Source organism: Moschus berezovskii, chromosome 5, assembly GCF_049115385.1.
Source record: "Moschus berezovskii isolate FMDL1 chromosome 5, NW_MosBer_1.0, whole genome shotgun sequence".
Lineage (NCBI taxonomy): Eukaryota > Metazoa > Chordata > Mammalia > Artiodactyla > Moschidae > Moschus > Moschus berezovskii.
The window spans coordinates 39161676-39184463 of record NC_142464.1 but is presented as its reverse complement, the minus strand read 5'-3'; the positions used below and the strand labels follow the sequence as shown (position 1 = coordinate 39184463).

General features: G+C 36.5%; 1 protein-coding gene across 3 annotated transcripts in view; it reads left to right on the top strand.

Moving 5' to 3' along the window:
• The window catches only part of GRID2 (glutamate ionotropic receptor delta type subunit 2), a 1729520-nt gene that overhangs the window by 898746 nt on the left and 807986 nt on the right, over positions 1 to 22788 (top strand). For 2 of the 3 annotated variants that reach the window (XM_088836035.1, XM_055434840.2), the window contains exon 3: positions 6902 to 7186. The exons of the other annotated variant lie outside the window; for it this stretch is intronic. In XM_088836035.1, coding sequence (XP_088692161.1) covers positions 6902 to 7186 — 285 coding nt within the window. The remainder of the gene's footprint in view (positions 1 to 6901; positions 7187 to 22788) is intronic. 3 annotated transcript variants of the gene reach the window in all.

Genomic DNA, 22788 nt, shown 5'->3' with positions numbered 1-22788 from the left:
AGTTGCTTGTATATTTTTGAGATTAATCCTTTATCAGTTGATTCATTTGGTATTATTTTGTCCCATTCTGAAGGCTGCCTTTTCATCTTGCTTATAGTTTCCTTCATTATGCAAAAGCTTTTGATTTTAATTAGGCCCATTTGTTTATTTTTTGCTTTTATTTCCATTACTTTGGGAGGTGGGTCATAGAGGATCCTGTCATGATTTATGTCAGAGTGTGTTCTGCCTATATTTTCCTCTAGGAGTTTTATAGTTTCTGGTCTTACATTTAGATCTTTAATCCATTTTGAGTTTACTTTTGTGTATGGTGTTAGAAAATGTTCTAGTTTCATTCTTTTGCAAGCGATTGACCAGTTTTCCTAGCACAACTTGTTAAAGAGATTGTCTTTTCTCCATTGTACATTTTTGCCTCTTTTGTCAAAGATAAGGTGTCCATAGGTTGTGGATTTATCTATTTTATTAATAGATAAATTATCTATTTTGTTATCTGTTTTGATGAATAGAAAATTTATCTAATTTCTATTTTGTTCCATTGACCTATATTTCTGTCTCTGTGCCAGTGCCATACTGTCTTGATGACTGGCGCTTTGTAGTATAGCCTGAAGTCAGGTAGGTTGATCCCTCCAGATCCATTCTTTTCTCTCAAGATTGCTTTGGCTCTTTGATGTTTTTTGTATTTCTTTACAAATTGTGAAATTATTTGTTCTAGTTCTGTGAAAAATACTGTTGGTAGCTTGATAGGGGTAGCATTGAATCTATAGATTGTTTTGGATAGTATACTCATTTTCACTATATTGATTCTTATAATTCATGAACATTGTATATTTCCATCTATTTGTGTCATCTTTGATTTCTTTCATCAGTGTTTTATAGTTTTCTATATATAAGTCCTCTGTTTCTTTAGGTAGATTTGTTCCTAAGTACTCTATTTCTTTCGTCACAATGGTGAATGTGATTTTCCTTAATTTCTCTTTTTGTTTTATCATTGTTAGTGTATAGGAATGCAAGGGATTTCTGTGTATTAATTTTATGTTCTGCAACTTTACTATGTTCATTGATTAGCTCTAGTAACTTTCTGGTGCAGTCTTTAGGGTTTTTCATGTCATCTGCAAACAGAGTTTTACTACTTTCCAATCTGGATTCCTTGTATTTCTTTTTCTTCTCTGATTGCTGTGGCTAAAACTTACAAAATTATGTTGAATAGAAGTGGTGAGAGTGGGCACCCTTGTCTTATTCCTGACTTTAGGGGAAATGCTTTCAATTTTTTACCGTTAAGGATAATGTTTGCTGTGGATTTATCATATATGGCTTTTATTATGTTGAGGTATGTTCCTTCTATGCCTGCTTTCTGGAGGGTTTTTATCATAAATGGATGTTGAATTTTGTCAAAAGCTTTCTCTGCATCTATTGAGATAATCATATGGTTTTTATCTTTCAATTTGTTAATGTGGTGTATCACATTAATTGATTTGCAAATATTGAATCCTTGCATCCCTGGGATGAAGCCCACTTGGTCATGATGTATGATCTTTTTAATATGCTGTTGGATTCTGTTTGCTAGAATTTTGTTAAGGACTTTTGAATCTATGTTCAACAGTGTTATTGGCCTGGAGTTTTTTTTTGTGTGTGTGGCATCTTTGTCTGGTTTTGGTATTACAGTGATGATGGCCTCATAGAATGAGTTTGGGAGTTTACCTCCCTCTGCAGATTTCTGGAAGAGTTTGTGTAGGATAGGTGTTAGCTCGTCTCTGAATATTTGGTAGAATTCACCTATGAAGCCATCTTGTCCTGGACTTTTGTTTGTTGGAAGATTTTTTATTACAGTTTTGATTTCCTTGCTTGTGATGAGTCTGTTAAGATTTTCTGTTTCTTTCTGGTTCAGTTTTGTAAGTTTATACTTTTCAAGGAATCTGTCCATCTCTTCCAATTTGTCCACTTTATTGGCATATAGTTGCTGATAGTAGTTTCTTACGATATTTTGTATTTCTGTGTTGTCTGCTGTGATTTCTCCATTTTCATTTCTAATTTTGTTGATTTGATTCTTCTCCCTTTTTTTCTTGATGAGTCTGGCTAATGGTTTATCTATTTTATTTATCTTCTCAAAGAAACAGCTTTTAGTTTTGTCGATTTTTGCTATAGTGTCCTTTGTTCTTTTTCACTTATTTCTGCTCTAATTTTTATGATTTCTTTCCTTCTACTAACCCTAGAATTCTTCATTCCTTCCGAGTAAAGTTAGGTTATTTGTTTGATGTTTTCTCTTTTTTCTTTAAGTTAAACTTGTATTACTATGAACCTTCCCCTTAATACTGCTTTTACTTAACCCCATAGATTTTGGGTTGTCCTGTTTTCATCTTCATTTGTTTCTATAAATATTTTTATCTCCTTTTTGATTTCTTCCATGGTTTGTTGGTTATTCAGAAGTGTGTTGTTTAACCTCCATATATTTGTATTTTTAATAGTTTTTTTTTTCCTGTAGTTGATATCTAATCTTACCACATTGTGACAGAAAAAATGTTTGAAATGATTTCAATTGTTTTGAATTTACCAAGGCTAGATTTATGATCCAGGATGTGGAGAATGTTCTGTGTGCACTTGAGAAATCCAGGATGTGATCTATCCTGGAGAATGTTCTGTGTGCACTTGAGAAATAGGTGAAATTCATTGTTTTGGGGTGAAATGTCCTGTAGATATCAATTGGGTCTAACTGGTCTATTGTATCATTTAAAGTCTGTGTTTCCTTGCTAATTTTCTGTTTGGTTGATCTATCCATAGGTGTGAGTGTGGTATTAAATTCCCCACTATTATTGTGTTACTGTCAATTTCCCCTTTCATACTTGCTAGCATTTGCCATTAGCATTTCATACTTGCTAGTATTGAGGTGCTCCTATGTTGGGTGCATATATACTTAACAATTGTTTTATCTTCTTCTTAGATTGATCCTTTGACCATTAAGTAGTGTCTTTCTTTGTCTCTTTTCACAGTCTTTATTTCAGTCTATTCTATCTGGTATGAGTATTGCTACTTCTGCTTTCTTTTGGTCTCTATTTACATGAAATATCTTTTTTTCCAGACCTTCACTTTCAGTCTGTATGTGTCCCTTGTTTTGAGGTGGGTCTCTTGTAGACAGCATATATACGGGTCTTGTTTTTTTGTATCCATTCATCCAGTCTTTGTCTTTTGATTGGGGCATTCGACCCATTTACATTTAAGGTAATTATTGGTAAGTATTATCCCATTTCCATTTACTTTGTTGCTTTGGGTTTGAAACAACCTTCTGTGTTTCCTGTCTAGAGACGATCCTTTAGAATTTTTTGAAGAGCTAGTTTGGTGTTGCTAAATTCTCTCAGCTTTCACTTGTCTGTAAAGCTTTTGAATTCTTCATATTTGAATGAGATTCTTGCTGGGTATAGTAATCTTGATTGTAGGTTTTTCTCTTTCATCACTTTAAGTATGTCCTGCCATTCCCTTCTGGCCTAAAGAGTTTCTATTGAAAGACCAGCTGTTATCCTTATGGGGATCCCCTCATGTGTTTGTTGCCAGGGGAAATAACAGAAAATAAAAGGCAGGTCAGGTGGTCTGCTTTCCCAAAAGACGCTTACTCCTTGGAAGGAAAGTTATGACCAACCTAGATAGTACATTAAAAAGCAGAGACATTACTTTGCCAACAAAGGTCCGTCTAGTCAAGGCTATGGTTTTTCCAGTGGTCATGTATGGATGTGAGAGTTGGACTGTGAAGAAAGCTGATCGCCTAAGAATTGATGCTTGAAATGTGGTGCTGGAGAAGACTCTTGGGACTCCCTTGGACTGCAAGGGATCCAACCAGTCCATTCTAAAGGAGATCAATCCTGGGTGTTTATTGGAAGGACTGATGTTAAAGCTGTAACTCCAAAACTTTGGCCACCTCATGCGACGAGTTGACTCACTGGAAAAGACTCTGATGCTGGGAAAGGTTGGGGGCAGGAGGAGAAGGGGACAACAGAGAATGAGATGACTGGATGGCATTACCGACTTGGTGGACATGAGTTTGAGTGAAATCCGGGAGTTGGTGATGGACAGGGAGACCTGGCGTGCTGTGATTCATGGGGTCACAAAGAGCAACTGAACTGAACTGAACTGAGGTATTTTGCCTTGTGTTCATCCTGTTTGGGACTCTCTGATTTTCTTTGACTTGGGTGGCTATTTCCTTCCCCATTTTAGGGAAGTTTTCAACTATTATCTCCTCAAGTATTTCCTCATGCCCTTTCTTTTTCTTTTTCTGGGACTCCTATATTGAAATGTTGGGGCATTTAACATTGTGCCAGAGGTCTCTGAGGTTGTCCTCATTTCTTTTAATATTTTTTTTTTCTTTTTTCCACTCTGCTTCATTTATTTACACCATTCTATCTTCCACCTCACTTATCCTATCTTCTGCTTCAGTATTTTACTGTTGGCTCCCTCCGTAGTGCTTTTGATCTCAGTTATTGCACTATTCATTAATGAGCGCCTCTCTTTATTTCTTCTGGGTCCTTGTTAAACATCTTTCATCTTCTCAATACTTGTCTCTAGTCTATTCATCTGTAAGTACACTTTGTTTTCAAAATTTGGGATCATCTTTACTATCATTATTCTGAACTCTTTTTCAGGTAGATTCCCTATCTCCTCCTCTTTTATTTAGCTTGGTGGGCATCTATCATATTCCTTTACCTTCTGAATATTTCTCTGCCTTTTCATTTTGTTTAGATTGCTGTATTGGGGTGCCCTTTCTGTAGGTTGGAAGTTCGTGGTTCCTCTTTATTGTGGAGCCTGCTCCCTGTGGGTGGGGTAGGACTAGTGGCTTGTCAAGGTTTCCTGATTAGGGGACCTTGCATCTGTGTTCTGGTGGATGGAGCTGGATCTCATCTCTCTGAAGTGCAGTGAAGTGTCCAGTAGTGAGTTTTGGGGTGTCTATGCTTTTGGCTGGCTTTGGGCAGCCTGTTTTTTAATGCTCAGGGCTGTGTTCCTGCTTTGCTGGAGAATTAGCATGGTATGTCTTGCTCTGGAACTTTTTGGCTGTTGGGTGGAGCTTGGTTTCAGTAGAGGTATAGAGGCTTTTGGGTGAGCTCTTGTGTATTAATGTTCCTTACAATCGAGTTCTCTGATGTTCTCAAGTTTTGGAGTTAAGCCTCCTGCCTCTGGCTTTCGATCTCATTCTTACAGTAGACTCAAGACTTTTCCATCCATATACCACAGATGACAAAACATCTAGGTTAATGGTGAAACAGTTCTCTTCAGCAAGGGACAGCCAGAGAGGTTCACAGAGTTACATGGAGAAGAGCGGAGGGAGGAGGGAGATAGAGGTGACCAGGAGAAGAAGAGGGGGAGTCAAAGGGGAGAGAGCAATCTAGCCAGTAATCAGTTCCCTCAGTGCTCTCCACAGCCCGGAACACCCAGAGAGATTCACAGAGTTAAGTAGAGAAGAGAAGGGGGAGGGAGGAGATTGAGGTGACCTGGTCGAGAAAAGGGAGAGTCAAAAGAGGACAGAGCAATCAAGCCAATAGTCACACCACTCCTTTTGAAGAGAATGGGCTACCTTTCTGGGTGCCTGGTGTCCTCCACCAGCATTCAGAAGTTGTTTTGTGGAAGTTACCCAGCATTCAAATGAGCTCTTGATGAATTTGTGGGGGGAGAAAGTGCTCTTCCCATCCTATTCCTCTGCCATCTTGGGACCACCCCTCAACTGGCCAATTTATTTCATGGAGGTACTTATCATTTAAGTTTTCCTTTGAATTTTTCAAGAATTATGTAAAAAAATAAAGTTTGAGTATTGAGAATGTTATCTATAATGCATCATATCTAGAATAAATACTTGAACAATTATGATGTCTTACCTTCTCCAGTGGAATTAATTTTTCCTAATTCTTTGTGTATTTACTTTTGGTTTTTAAATTCTTGACTTCAAAAATTGACATTCTGAAATATCACTTCTGAACTCTTTTTTTCTATATATGCTATGTCTTTATGTTTATTTATAATTTATATTTGTTCTCATTTTAAATATGTTTTGAAGTAAGAGTATATGCATGCACACTGTAGTTAAAATGAAGCTAAAACAGATCATAAACCATGTAGTAGGAATTACAAATTGTTCAACTGGAAACCAGAATGAGACAGTTTCTGAAATGCATTATTTTGACTATGAGTTTTTTGTAAAACAAGGGGAAAAAAAAAACATTATTTCCCAAGTTTAACAGGAAAGCCGAGTGTCATCAAAGTTTTAGGTATCAGAATGACTCTCTTCTCTTTGGCCAGAAGTGCCTTCCTCAAACTCTTCATCTTCCCCTTCATTTATTTACCATTTTGCATATTATCTCCTTTTGTAAAACCTTGTATTACATATTCAGTAAAGAATTACCTTGTCTTTGAATTATACATTGATAATTGTATACTGTCACTTGGAGAAGGAAATAGCAAACCACTCCAGTATTCTTGCCTGGAAAATCCCATGGAGAGAAGAGCCTGGAGGGCTACAGTCCATGGGATTGCAAGAGTCGTACATGACTTAGTGACCAAACCACATAGCTGTCACTAATACAATGCCTATCACGTGAGAGGCAAATAGCAGACACTGAATTATCTCTGACCTTCACAATAATCCTGAAGGATTCCTACTTAAATGTCTTCTTTACAGATGATTAAACTGAAACTAAGAGTAGCTAAGAAATTTGCATGAAATCAGATAGCTGTTAATAATTAGGATAGAATTATTGATCTGAATCCCAATAGCAGTTTGTACTTGAAAGATATCCACATGTAGAATGTTCTTTAAAAAAATATATTTCCATAGTTGTATAATAACTGTGTAACCTTTATTCACTGTTCTTTGTAAAAGAGAAAGCATATGAAACCTATACTGACATTTGAATATCACTGTATTTTCTTACAGCCTGTGAACTTATGAATCAAGGCATCTTGGCCCTGGTCAGCTCCATTGGCTGCACATCAGCAGGATCCCTCCAGTCTTTGGCAGATGCCATGCATATCCCCCACCTCTTCATTCAGCGCTCCACAGCTGGGACCCCAAGGAGTGGCTGTGGACTCACCCGGAGCAACAGGAATGATGACTACACTCTCTCTGTTCGGCCACCTGTCTACTTAAATGACGTTATCCTGAGAGTGGTCACGGAATATGCCTGGCAGAAGTTCATTATATTCTATGATAGCGAGTATGGTAAGTGTTTGTTATTTGCATGAGTTTTGAAAGCTGCTATTTATATGGCAGTTAATTTTGTTGAATCTTGAAAAACTTGAAGAAGTTATTATTATTTGTAGTTTTCATGTCCTGTCATGTTCTTACAAATCAGGCAACAATGACAAAAATGTTTGTTAAGACCTCAGGTTCAATCTTTTGCATATATCTTGATCTTTCAGATAATAGGAAGTTATTGAAAATAATGCTGTATTTTTTCCTCTTTCAAAAGCATTTATACCTACATATAATAATAAAAGAATAATTTTGGATAGATCCTAGAACACTTAAAAATATTACCCATTTCTATTTTTCAGTTAAAAAAAATCTGAAGTATTTTTCTTATGATCTTGTATAGACTTTAGAATCTACTTAGTACTTAACACTTTGAGGGTCATTGAAATTATAATGCCTTATATTTATCTTGGCATATTGTCTCCAATGTGAACTCTCACAAAAATATTGATTAGTATAAAGATACTTAATTTATTTAACTTTCCAAGGTAAAACACAAGGCATTTCACTTATTTTACTATATCTTAAGAAGATACTTTGTCTCAATATTTTTACTTGTGCTATATTAACAAAAGTAAGTAAAAATAGGGCTTCCCAAGTGTAAAGAACTTTCCAGCCAATGCAAGAGACATAAGAGACTCAGGTTTGTTCCCTGAGTCAGGAAGATCCCCTGGAGGAGGGCATGGCAAGCCACTCCAGTATTCTTGCCTGGAGAATCCCAGAGGAGCCTGGCAGGCTACCATCCATAGTGTCACAGAGTCAGAAGACACGACTGAAGTGGCTTCAGTTCAGTTCAGTTCAGTTCAGTCGCTCAGTCGTGTCCGACTCTCCGCGACCCCATGAATCACAGCACACTAGGCCTCCCTGTCCATCACCAACTCCCGGAGTTCACTCAAACTCATGTCCACAGAGTCGGTGATGCCATCCAGCCATCTCATTCTCTGTCGTCCCCTTCTCCTCCCGCCCCCAACCTTTCGCAGCATCAGAGTACTTTCCAGTGAGTCAACTCGTCGCATGAGGTGGCCAAAGTTTTGCAGTTTCAGCCTTAGCATCAGTCCTTCCAATGAACACCCAGGACTGATCTCCTTTAGAATGGACTGGTTGGATCTCCTTGCAGTCCAAGGGACTCTCAAGAGTCTTCTCCAGCACCACAGTTCAAAAGCATCGATTCTTCGGCGATCAGCTTTCTTCACAGTCCAACTCTCACATCCATACATGACCACGGGAAAAACCATAGCCTTGACTAGACGGACCTTTGTTGGCAAAGTAATGTCTCTGCTTTTTAATATACTATCTAGGTTGGTCATAACTTTCCTTCAAAGGAGTAAGCGTCTTTTAATTTCATGGCTGCAATCAGCATCTGCAGTGATTTTGGAGCCCCCCAAAATAAAGTCTGACACTGTTTCCACTGTTTTTCCATCTATTTCCCATGAAGTGATGGGACCAGATGCCATGATCTTCGTTTTCTGAATGTTCAGCTTCAAGCCAACCTTTTCATTCTCCTCTTTCACTTTCATCAAGAGGCTTTTGAGTTCCTCTTCACTTTCTGCCATAAGGGTAGTGTCATCTGCATATTGATATTTCTCCCAGCAATCTTGATTCCAGCTTGTGCTTCTTCCAGCCCAGCGTTCCTCATGATGTACTCTGCGTATAAGTTAAATAAGCAGGGTGACAATATACAGCCTTGACGTACTCCTTTTCCTATTTGGAACCAGTCTGTTGTTCCATGTCCAGTTCTGACTGTTGCTTCCTGACCTCAGTGAAGCAGAAATAGATGTCTTTCTGGAAATCTCTTGCTTTCTCCATGATCCATTGGATGTTGGCAATTTGATCTCTGGTGCTCTCTGCCTTTTCTAAAACCTGCTTGAACATCTGGAAGTTCATGGTTCACATATTGCTGAAGCCTGGTTTGGAGAATTTTGAGCATGACTTTACTAGCATGTGAGATGAGTGCAATTGTGCGGTAGTTTGAGCATTCTTTGGCATTGCCTTTCTTTGGGATTGGAATGAAGACTGACCTTTTCCAGTCCTGTGGCCACTGCTGAGTTTTCCAAATTTGCTGGCATATTGAGTGTAGCACTTTCACAGCATCATCTTTCAAGATTTGAAATAGCTCAACTGGAATTCCATCACCTCCACTAGCTTTGTTCGTAGTGATGCTCTCTAAGGCCGACTTGACTTCACATTCCAAGATGTCTGGCTCTAGGTCAGTGATCACGTTATCGTGACTATCTTGTTTGTGAAGATCTTTTTTGTACAGCTCTTCTGTGTAGTCTTGCCACCTTTTTTTAATATCTTCTGCTTCTGTTAGGTCCCTACCATTTCTGTCCTTTATCGAGCCCATCTTTGCATGAAATATTCCCTTGGAATCTCTAATTTACTTGAAGAGATCTCTTGTTTTTCCTATTCTGTTGTTTTCCTCTATTTCTTTGCATTGATCACTGAGGAAGGCTTTCTTATCTGTCCTTGCTATTCTTTGGAACTATGCATTCAGATGCTTATATCTTTCCTTTTATCCTTTGCTTTTCGCTTCTCTTCTTTTCACAGCTATTTGTAAGGCCTCCTCAGACAGCCATTTTGGTTTATTGCATTTCTTTTCCATGGGGATGGTCTTGGTCCCTGTCTCCTGTACAATGTCACGAACCTCCGTCCATAGTTCTTCAGGCATTCTATCTATCAGATCTAGTCCCTTAAATCTATTTCTCACTTCCACTGTATAATCATAAGGCTTAGTATGTATTTAATATTAAATAATGAAATAATGTTATTTTTGTTTAAACAATTTTTTCCCAAATTAAAATCTACCTGTTTTCTCTCTGGCTAATCCCAGAGATTTTCAAATATAGGTTCTCTCTTATTTTTGTCATTAGGAAGAGAGGAAAGAGAGTAGAGATTGATAGTTCCAAATGAGAGGAAATAAACAGATTTTGATAAGGGATATATATTGGGAAACATGTGCTTCCTTAGAAATTTGCCTTAAGAAGGAGACAGATAAAAAAAATTCCTTTCAGTGTGGATGGGCCTGTTTTTTACATTTTTATTTTAAAACATTAAGATTTATGATTGAAAGTGCAACTTATTTTCCTTGCAAATAAATATTTAAAAATGAGTTTTCTTACCCTAATCTACTCAGCATTTTGAACATAGAGAACAGTTACACAAGAGTGTCCAGAAAGTGACATCAATGAAACCAAGCACAAACAGGTTGGCAGAAAGCTGGGAGGCAGCAAATAAGAGCTCCTGTGGACTCCTAGGGAGGAAAAGCAAGTGGCAGCTACATTAGCCCTAAATATTCAAAGGTCACATGGGGTTTGGGCAGCTGAGTTCCATTAAACTTGATGGATAAACTTTAGCCAAAAGTCTGCGACACTCTCCAAAAGCACAGCCCTTTGTCCCCAGGATGGAAATCCTTATTTTGTTGCTTAATTCATATTATTTAGGGGTCACAGAACGAAGAGAAAGAGACTAAAATGAATAAAGTAAACAAAAAGGAAATAAAAATAATTGGCACATCAGTAAAAGTAAGGATGGAACAGAAATCTGATAGTCACTAGTAGAATTATTTAGTGAACATAGTAAACTCTAACTCTGCTGTCAACATACTGAGTATCCCTTTGTCAATTTTTTCTAGTCAGATTATCCATGGATTTTATAACCACAAATGGTATTCTCATGACCTCTACTCAAACATAATTTGAAATGATGAATTTTTAAATTCTAGATCTTTATTTAAGAGGAGAAAACACTGCTTAGTTAGTCCTATCAAAATAGTCTGTAAAATAAAGAATAGAAAAATAACTTTTGATGTTTCTACAAATTAAAAGGAGAATTTTACTTTATGATTACAAGTATCCATTAGAAAAGAAATTGTTATCTTGTTCCCAAGTCCTACATGGATTCCACTTAGGGAATTCTTATAAAAGAAGACATTTTGATTACTGATAAGTAATTTTTTAAATGTACACTAAATTCATGGCCACACGCTCCTTTGCATACATTTGAATTTCCCTATTCTCTTTTCTTTTGCTTTCCTTTGAATAAATAAGATGCTTATAATCATAGTATTTGCATCCTCTGTTAGAAGCAGTGTTTGTTTTACGAATAATGAAAATATTTTCCTTTTCTCTGATGATAAACTTTATTTTAACTTATTTAATTTAATAATTCATGAAAAAATATCCTGATTGTACTTTTAAAATCATTTCCAGCAATATTTTTCTTCAATGAAAGAAAAATCTCCTTTGATACTTACAATAAATCTTGCTAGTAAAGAACTGGGCTAGAATCCAAAATAAACATCAAGCTATCCAAATATCTTGTATCTTGAAGAAGGCTACATCTATTTACATATACATTCATCATAGTCCTCATTTTAAGTTCAAACGTTAGAATTATACTTGACTTTTATCTTAGTTATCAAGAGGTACTTTCATTAAGAAATGGACTAAGCATTATCCATGGATGGAATCAGGCAACCTGCTGAAGCCAAATGTTATTGAAGATGCTTAGAAAAATATACTTAAAGAAAAAGATTAGGCTTCTTATCCAGTTTATTAGAGGAACACTTTTTTCAAATGCAGTTAATTATAATTGTGAACTTAAATTATGATTTAAGTTGGCTTAAAGTTCAACATTCAGAAAACTAAGATCATGGCATCCGGTGCCATCACTTCATAGCAAATAGATGGGGAAACAGTGGAAATAGTGACAGACTTTATTTTGGGGGACTTCAAAATCACTACAGATGGTGACTGCAGCCATGAAATTAAAAGATGCTTACTCCTTGGAAGGAAAGTTATGACCAACCTAGACAGCATATTAAAAAACAGACATTACTTTGCCAACACAGGTCCATCTAGTCAAGGCTATGGTTTTTCCAGTAGTCATGTATAGATGTGAGAGTTGATCTATAAAGAAAGCTGAGCGCCGAAGAATTGATACTTTTGCACGGTGGTGTTGGAGAAGACTCTTGAGAGTCCCTTGGACAACAAGGAGATCCAACCAGTCAATCCTAAAGGAAATCAGTCCTGAATATTCAATGGAACGACTGATGCTGAAGCTGAAACTACAATACTTTGGCTACCTGATGCAAAGAACTGACTAATTTAAAAAGACCCTGATGCTGGGAAAGATTGAAAGCAGGAGGAGAAGGGGACGACAGAGGATGAGATGGTTGGATGGCATCACCGACCCAATGGACATGAGTTTGAGTAAACTCTGGAAGTTGGTGATGGACAGGGAGGCCTGGCATGCTGTATTCCATGGGGTCACAAAGAGTCGGACATGACTGAGCGAATGAACTGAATTGAACTGATGAGTATGAGCCCACTGTAAAAGTATACTATATATTCCTTGACAAAGAAAATTCAAATCTTTGACTCTAAGTAAATGGATGAAGACCCTGGGTTGATTCTTGGGTTGGGAAGATCCCCTGGAGAAGGGATAGGCTACCACTCTAGTATTCTTGGGCTTCCCTTGTGTCTCAGCTGGTAAAGAATCTGCTTGCAATGCAGGAGTCCTGGGTTTGATACCTGAGTTGGGAAGATCTCCTGGAGAAGGGAAAGGCTACCCACTCCAGTATTCTGGCCTGGAGAATTCCATGGACTGTATAGTCGATGGGGTTGCAAAGAGTTGGACACAACTGAGCAACTTAAAAAAAAGAAAGAAAATGGATGAAAAGAGAAAAAAAAAAGTGAAACTTTATTTGAATAGATTGACTCAAGACATTTTTTAAAAGACTTGAAGTATTGAACTTTTAAAAATGTATAATTCAAGAAATATTCATTGTTCCTTTTCTTAGTGAAAAAGGAAAACATGACATTAAAAATTTTACAGAATGTAGTCTTTACCTTTAAGAAACTTATAATTAAAAGATAAAATATTAACAATAATCTCTTAATAGAGAAAATAGTGTGTTGTGTCATAAATTATATAAACTGAGTGCTGCTGCTGTGTCACTTCAGTCATGTCCAACTCTGTGCGACCCCATAGACGGCAGCCCACCAGGCTCCCCCATCCCTGGAATTCTCCAGGCAAGAACACTGGAGTGGGTTGCCATTTCCTTCTCCAATGCATGAAAGTGAAAGTGAAGTCGCTCAGTCATGTCCGACTCTTTGCGACCCCATGGACTGCAGCCTACCAGGCTCTTCCATCCATGGGATTTTCCAGGCAAGAGTACTGGAGTGGGGTGCCATTGCCTTCTCCGAAACTGAGTGCTAGTGGTATGCAATGAAGACAGTGTTTAGTTTAGGCATCAGTGATCAAAGAAGGCTTCATAGGTAGACTTTGATCTTGATTATTGCCTCTCAGAATCCTACCTTTCACAGTGTTTGAGAGACAGCAACTCCAATAGTGTGAACAAATCTTATAGAAATAAAAATATTCAAAATAGTATATCTGAGCATTTTTATTGGCCAGGCACTAGAATAAATATTTTACATTATATCACTGAATTTTCTCAATAGCGCTATGAAGTAGATTATAGTATTATCACAATTTTACAAATTGGAAAACCGAAACAACTGATGGGTAACTTGTTTATTAAATATACCTAAGTCTGACCAGAGCATGTACTCCTAACCATGTATAATGGGTATGAAGAGATGTCTGTGAACTATCACACCAGAATATAACAAGGGGATAATCTTATAGAGAAAATTTATTGATATCCAGGCTCTGTTCTAAATGCTTTACGTGTTCATTTAATTCTCACAGCAGCTTTGTGAGGTAGATGATGATGATGATGGTAATGATATTGCAGATGAAAAAAGCTGAGGTAGTAAGAAGTCAGGTGACTTGAAACTAAGTCCCAAAAGCCTGAATTCAAGCACTGATAGTGTCTCTTCCTGCTTTCAGCTACTGGACTATTTTGATGCTATAGAAATAATAAGATTAATTTCTGACACAAATTTCTTAAGCATTTACAAATGAAAATGTGTAGAATCATTTTCATTAAAGAGATACAGTAACTGACTTTAAGCCTGCTGACCTTCAGAGTATTAATATCATTCAAGAAAAAATACTGTATATCAGTTCAGGAAGTTTGTTTATCGTTGTAAATTTGGAAACAAGACAGTCATTGAGTCAAAGTAGGCTGACTTCTCAACAGAAATAGCTGCTTGCCTGTATAATAATTGTTCTCTTCCTTGGGCCAAATTTGCTTGAGAGAGTAATACTTCCAGTTGAAAAACTATAGTCCCCAGATTGCTTACAGCTGGGGTTGTAATGTGTTACAATCAAGAACTCTGAAGGGTCTGAGACTTTTCGCCCTGCGTGCCTGTGTGCATGCTCAGTCGCTTCGGTCCTATCTGACTCTTTGCGATTCCACAGACTGTAGTCCACAGACTCCTCAGTTCATGGGATTCTCCAGGCAAGAAAACTGGAGTGGGATGCCATTCCCTTCTCCAGAGAATCTTCCCAACTCAGGGATCGGACCCCTCATCTCCTACATTACAGGCGGATACTTTACCACTGAGCCACTGGAGAAGCCCTGAGATTTTACCCTACTTGCAAGCTAAATAAGTTAGCCTGCCTCAATTATATGTATGCTGGCAGAAAACACTAAGCTCCTGAATTAGAGGGAGAGGACTTTAATACTTGGGGTATGGCAAGCAACATGAGCTTTATGTTAATTAAAACTTTCTGTTCATATTAGACACCATTAAGAAAATAAATAGCCAAACTGTAAACTGGGGAGTAAATTTCAATACATATACCTGAAAAACTTATGCAAATACATAGACTATATAAAGGGCTCAGAGAATTAAACAAACAAAACTACAAAGCAAAAATATGAGACCAACACAGATATAACAACCAAAAGTGTGCCAAAAGTTTGTTCAAAGAATTCATATAAGACGATATATAAACGGCCAATAAACACAAGAAGTGCTGAACGTTTTTAGTCCACAGGTATATGCCAATTAAAATAAGATACTAATCAGTACCCACTAGACTGCCTGAAGGCCATTACTACACATGGGCAAGAATGTGGCAAACTGAAACCTCCACAGACAGTTGGATGTAAAAATATACAGGCACTGATGGAACTGTTTGGCAGTACATTACAAATTTAAATATTCGTCCACTACGTGACTTACCCATGTCACTTCCAGGTATTTACCAAGATAAATGTGAATGTATATCTTTGTGAAATCGTATATAAAAATCCTTATATTAGCATTATTCATAAAGTCCAAAACTGGAAACAACTTAAATGTCCATAATTTTGAAAATGGTTCAAGGAATTGTGAATGTGACTACAATGGGATACTATTCAGCAATAAGTAGAGATGAACCACTGAAATAGTCAACAATAAAAATTTGAGTGAAATAAGCCTGAAAGAAAATAAGTATATACTATAGTATTCCACTTATATGAATTCTGGTAACACACAAAACTAATCTTTGTGATCCAGTCAGAAAGTGGTTGCATTTCTGGGCCAGGAGTGGACTGTCGGGAAAAGGACACATGATAGCCTTCTGTGGTACCAGAGATATTTAATTTTTTGTTTTGAGTGCAGCACAATAAATATTTGAACTATACATGTAAGTTCTATTTATTTATTGTAGGTAAATTATATCTTATTAAAAATTAGAAGACAGAACAACCTATTAGATATCTGAAAACTAAAAAAGAAGTAAAGAAAAAAATAGATTTACTTATAATTTCAAATAAAGTATCAGAATTAAATTGTGATCACTTATTGATTATGGTGTCAGAGACAAAGGTTTAGAATTGAGTGTAGTGGACACCTGGAACCCAGATTTGATAATAGACCAGAATGACTGGAAGAACTTTTAATCATCATAATACCTCAGGTCCATCATAGACACCTGGAATCAGGATTTTTGTAAGGTAGGCACTAAATGTTAACACCTCTCCTGATGTTTCTGATGCAGCCAGCTTTGTTCCGAGATAAGGCATCTGAAAGCAAGAAACTTCAGTAGATATCTTCTTCAACATCTTTGATTGGTAGCATTGTTTCCCTGCCAGAATCCTCCAAGCAAGAGAGAACTCACTGTATTCTCAAGGAGTCTATCTTATAAATGGATGCTGGACATTTCCAATTGGAAGAGACCTTTTCTTTTTATAATACTTAAAACATACTGTACAAAATGATTCATTTCTGGAATAATATAAAATAAGTAATCATTTTGCTTGTAATCATTTATCAATAAGTAAAGAATTGATTACATCCCATGAACCCACTCAGTTTTCTACTACCTAAGTACCAAGAACAGTTTACTATTTTCAACCTGATATGTATGTTTCTTAGATAGTCCACCTTTCTAATAAATGCCTTTATCCTTATCTAATTTTATTTTTTCAATATTTCTGTATATGGTGATATATACATATATATACACTGATTATACAATATGCCACAGACTATCTTATTGCCTTAGAGAGGTGAGACGTTTACTGCTTTTTAGTAAAACAAAAAACACTTGTGTTTTCACATAACTTCTGCCTTTTAAATTTTTTATATTAAATCTTTATCATAAGTGCTCATTATATTGCCCTCTCCTTCCAATCTTGCATCATTTTCAATTTGCTTATGCTATTTATGCTTTCAGCCAAATCTCTGAGAGGGCATTTGGTCAAGAAGGTGTAATATAATACCTAAGAAGACTCATTAGAAACAATGGTAGTAGTCCAGGCAGGCTCACTAACAGAGAGGTCTAAGCAAGAAATTAGTTGAATGTACCGCAGCCAACAGCTAGATTCCAGAATCCAGAAGTCTTGGAACTGACAGTATATAGAAGCCAGAAAGTTATAGAAGTGAGTGATCTTTAAAATAGAATAAAAACATATAGATTTCTTTAATGAGAGGTTTCTGTTTTAAAGATATTGAAATAAAAGTTGAATTTCAGGGATGGATGGGCTGAATAGAACTGATTTACAAGAGTGACATAAGCAGCAAAGTTGATGTGCATTTCATCTAAAGAACTGTTTGGGTTATTTAATTTCCTTTGCCTAAAAAATATTTGTCCCACATTTAATATTAGAATGAACCTATTTGTAGATTTATTAATAATAAAATAAATAATAAAGTCGCTCAGTCGTGTCCGACGCTTTGCGACCCCGTGGACAGTAGCCTACCAGGCTTCTCCATCCATGGGATTCTCCAGGCAAGAATACTGGAGTGGGTTACCATTTACTTCTCCAGGGGATCTTCCCGACCCAGGGATCAAACCCAGGTCTCCCACATTGGAGGCAGACGCTTTAACCTCTGAGCTACCAGTAGATTTATTACCTGGGTCCAATTATGGACCTTGGAGGGGTAATATGATGATAGGGATATAAGCGGCTAGTTAAAGTAATGACACACAGACATGAACTAACTGAAGGTAGTTATATTTGCACTCTTACTATAGCCTCAACTCTATTTTGATTCATGCATTTGTTTCATTCTCAAGTCAGACATTTGGCATTGGTAGCTCCAAGTATATTCTTAGAGATTATTACATTAAAAAAGGCCTCTTCCCTCCTTTGTCCATATATTAATATCATGCATAGGGCTATTTATCCTCCTATAAAGTCTCAAGCTGTGTTTGGGTCCTGCGCTTATTCTTGAACCAAATAATTTGTTCTGGGGTATGCGGGCTCTCAGTCAGGAATCTGAGTTACATGATGACTCTCTAGGTGAAGGGTAGGCATATGTGGACACTTGTGCTTCCCTTGTCAGTTTAAAAAAAATAATAAATATGAATTATATTAATTCAGTTTGATTAAATTTTTAAATCTAATATTATCAAATTGTAGTTTAGATGTTTACAATTAATAAATATTTGTCTTTATAATTCACCACTTAAAATTGCTTTTAAAGCACACTCTTCTTTGGTTCAGTTTGTTTTTGTTGGTTTGATCAACTTAGATTTATTTTATGTTCTTAGCTTTTCTGACAGTTTCCTTATTGTTTCAGGAGAGTCTTTTTCATTTTACAATAAGACTTTTGTCTGTATGTAAATGTATACTATAATTTGTTAAACTAAGTATTTCTGAAAATCAGAGACCAAAATGTACATAACAGGTTTTGATAAAAAATATTTTAGCCTCAAAAATACTAAGTGAAAACATATTTCTCTTTATATGCAGAAATATTTATTTTTGACACCCATATGCATAAAAACAAAGAAATAAATTCAGCTTTAAGGATTAATGGATATATTATTTATGGAGTCTTGCCTTCTGCAAATACTAGTTAATGATCCCAAATTAAGGGTCAGTATGTAGTTGAATGACCTGAGGTACTTAAGTACTACCCTCCAGTATATCATCCTTGCCTTACAAGTTAAACTGTCATATGGTAGAACTCTCTGAAACGAACTTTGGGGTGCCATCAGCATGAATGTATTCCTAGGAATCACAGAATTTATTCCGTGCAGTCTTGATGTAGGTTTAATCAAGGCCCATAAAATGGACACATTCCTCTTAATTTATTGCAAATGTTTATAATTACCCTGAGGGTGTTTTCAAATGTCTGATGACTATAATATTATTAACTCTCTCTCTAGACAGTCTTAAAGTAGTTTAATACTCATTTGGCTACTTTCCAGCTTTCAGTTCTCTCATTTACTGCAATGTACATCAGTAAGAATATAATTAATTCAAGCATCTTAATGAACTATTTTGTTTGCATTTGTATATATTATCTCCATTACGTTCAGTCGCTCAGTCATGTCCGACTCTGCGACCCATGGACTATAGCCTACCAGGCTTCTCCATCCATGGGATTCTCCAGGCAAGAATACTGGAGTGGGTTACCATTTCCTTCTCCAGGGATAGATAGGTAAAAATAACATATTCTACTGTTTTGGATTTGTACATCAGTAAAAGGAGGACTGGCGTGCTATGATTCATGGGGTCGCAAAGAGTCGGACACGACTGAGCGACTGAACTGAACTGAACTGAAAATGTCCTAAAAATATTGATTCAGCATAAATTGACATTTAAGCTGAAACATTATGATATGATATTAAGATCTTCTTATCAAACAGAAGTTCTTATCAAACTGATAAGTACTTTTCAAACAAACTCTCAGTGGGTCACTATTACTTAACTATGTTAACTTATAATCTCATAAAGCACACTATTATCTTTATTTTCTAAATACAGTACAAGTGACAGGAAATACTAAATTAATGATTCAAATTATTTTGAAGTAAGGGTTGATTAAAAGCCTCCCCCCCCACCCCCCGCCCCGAGGAAACAAGGCAGTTACAGATTATACTGTGCTATTTATTCTTTGGGAAATTCCATGCAGCTTAATGATGTATCTCATGTGTCCAGTAGTACGATGTATTTCTTTTTATCTAAAAAAAAAAAAAAAAACTACCTTATAAGAATCTAAATATTAATTTTGAAGCTTAGCATTCTGTTATAATTTCAGAAACACCAAGCTTGGCTTAATGAAGTTCTGAAGTCTCCTGTCCAGTGAAGTCTTCAGTGCATTAAGTGATTAAAAATGATTAAGTGTGCCTAATCTGCTCAAATGAGCGAGAAAGATGAGTAGAGGAAAAGAAAAATCAGACCTACAAAGCCTCAGTGAAGGCTTTTTTCTACCAAATTCAGTATTTTAAAAGTTATTTGAATACAATGATAAGACTAAGAATTACTATTTGATATGTTCCAGAGAATGTCACTAAATTTAAGTTGCAACTACAGTTTGGAAAATGAATAGTATTATACGATTTTTCTATCTGTGAAAGGGTCTAAGTTATCATCAGCTATGTAAAGAGAAAACCTATAGAGGGCAGGGATTGTTTTACTCATCATTCCCTCCCAGGTACCTCTCACAGTGCTTCGCACATATTAAGCAGAGACTAGATTCCAAAAGAGATTTCTTTGGATGCTGACTCCTGGTTTAGGATGAACAGTAAGATATATATCTGATTTGTGAGTCAGTTTAGAAACGTATTTCTACATTAGATTCTGTTATCCCCTGGGATTTTTCTACCCTCATCTACTTATTTATAAGCCATGTTTAGAGAGAAATTAAGTTTAATCTTACACTAATGATCATAATAAAGTTATCATTCTGCACAATTTAATAAAACAAATCATTGTGCTTCAATCAGTCACTACCTCCTAGAGAGTTATTGTGGGAAGTTGGTCTAACTAGATAACAGTTATCACATAAATTACTAGAATATCAAGTTCTAAAGGTATTACCTAAATCAACTTTTAGTCCTTATTATGATTTTTTATTTTCCATTTTTCTGTAGGAAAAGACAGCAGAAGAAAATCATGAACAAGGGGGATATTTGTCTGGGTTAATATAATCGTGATAATGAAAATGTATATTGCATAGAAATTTGCAGTTTACAAAATGTGGCTTCAGTTGTATCTGACTCTTTGCAACCCTATGGACTGTAGCTCTCCAGACTCCTCTGTCCAAGGGATTCTCCAAGCAAGAATACTGGAGTGTGTTGCCATGCCCTTCTCCAGGGGATCTTCCCAACCCAGGGATGGAACCTGTGTCTCTTATGTCTCCTGCATTGGCGGACGGGTTCTTCACCACTAGCGTCACCTGGGAATCCCTACTTTAATATTTCACACATTTTATTTCCTTTTATTCGAGTAACTCAATAATTAGGTGTTATGATTTTCTTTTTTGGACCAATAAGTTCTGGTTAGCTGTTACTTTTCCTAAGCTTCCATTCCTTTGTTTTTTACATTTCTCTAATTGGCATTGATCACATTAAAACAATTACTTGTCTAAATTGTTATTCCCTCCACTAAACTGGATGTGCCTCAAAAACAAGAACTATACCTTCACCTTCATTACCAAACTACCAGATATTTATCAGAAGACTGTGTATAGTCAGTACCCTTTCTCTTGCAAGTGACTGAAGCTCATTTCAAACTATATAAGAAAAAAGTGAAAAAAAAGAATACTTTTTCAATTGATTTATGCAGTTGGGAAGTCTAAGAAATAGCTGGCTTGCCTCTTTCACTTTCATTCATTGGCTACATTCTTCATTTCTCACTAGACATGCTGCCTCTTGCAGTTCCAAAACTGCATCATTACAGCTTGTGATACAAAAGAAGGACCATTTATTTTTCATCACTCATATCAAATTTCAATTCTTGTTTGAATCCTGTGACTATCTGTGACCATGGAGAAATCACATTGTTAAAATCAAGATGTAAGGAAGGCTATGTTTCTTTCTAAAGGTTCTTGGGGAAACCCCTTTTCTTGCCTTTTTTAGGGACTATCCACATTTCTTCTTTCAAGATCCGCCTTCTTCATCCTCAAAGCCAGCAACATTCATCTCTTAAGCTTCCCAGAAGTCTCAGCTCATTCTTCAGTAGTCAGATCTATGTCTGACTTTCCTTTTCTGCCTCCTTCCTTTAATTCTAAGTCCTTAGAACTATACTAGTCCCACTGAAGTAATAGGAGATGTCTCCCTATCATAAGGTCAGGTGATTGACAAACCTTGATGTTCTCTAAAGCATTAATTCCTCTGTTATATAACCTAACCTATTCATAGATTCCAGGGATTAGGACTTGGGCATCTTTGGGAGGTCATATTCTACCTAATTCATCTTCACCGTTGTTCAGTCGCTCAGTGGTGACCAATTCTTTGTGACCCAGTGGACCGTAGCACACCAGGCCTCCCTGTCCTCCACTATCTCCCAGAGTTTGCTCAAATTCATGTCCATTGAGTCAGTGATGCTATCTAGCCATCTCATCCTCTGCTGCCCCCTTCTCCATTTGCATTCGATCTTCCCCAGCATCAGAGGTTTTCCAGTGAGTCAGTTCTTCGCATCAGGTGGCCAAAGTATTGAAGCTTCACCTTCAGCGTCAGTCCTTCCAATGAATGTTCAGCATTGATTTCCTTTAGGATTGACTCGTTTGATCTCTTTGCAATCCAAAGGACTCTCAAGTCTTCTCTGGTCTACTAGAGAAGGATGACAACCCACTCCAGTATTCTTCCCACGAGAATCCCATGAACAGTATGAAACTTTCCTTTATAAAGTCCAGGGGAAAAGTCATTTTTTTTTTTCTAATCTTATGTTTAGTAACTTATTTCATGAGCCTCTACCACTTGCTGTTATATAATTATCTGATCAGTAGAATGAACAATCACAAGGAACACCTGAAACAACTATTTAACTTTTGGTTATCAACGAATAATATCCAGTAACACCCACAGGCCTGAACGCTTTATGAGGTCAGATATCACCATTTATCTTTTTAATTTCTGTAAACTGGAGCACTTTACTCATTTTTTGCCAACTAACAATAATACAGATGGTGTAGCTGAATAATAATGATGGTTGATCATATTCACAAATTGACAAAGCCAAAGGCCCACTCTCCTTTTCAATGACTTTTCCACAGTGCATTTAATAGTGTGATTTAGATTCTTCTCACATCAAACTTACAATTGTTATATATCATGAGTGTTTCATGTTATTTTCAGTTAAGCAAAACTGTTATTATTTAACTTCTACATTCCAAGAGTCTAAAACATTACACTTGCTATTTTGGGTAGCTAGCCATCTGAATTTTAGGCAATTCTATCCTATTGGTGGGTGATCCCTTAACAAGCAATTG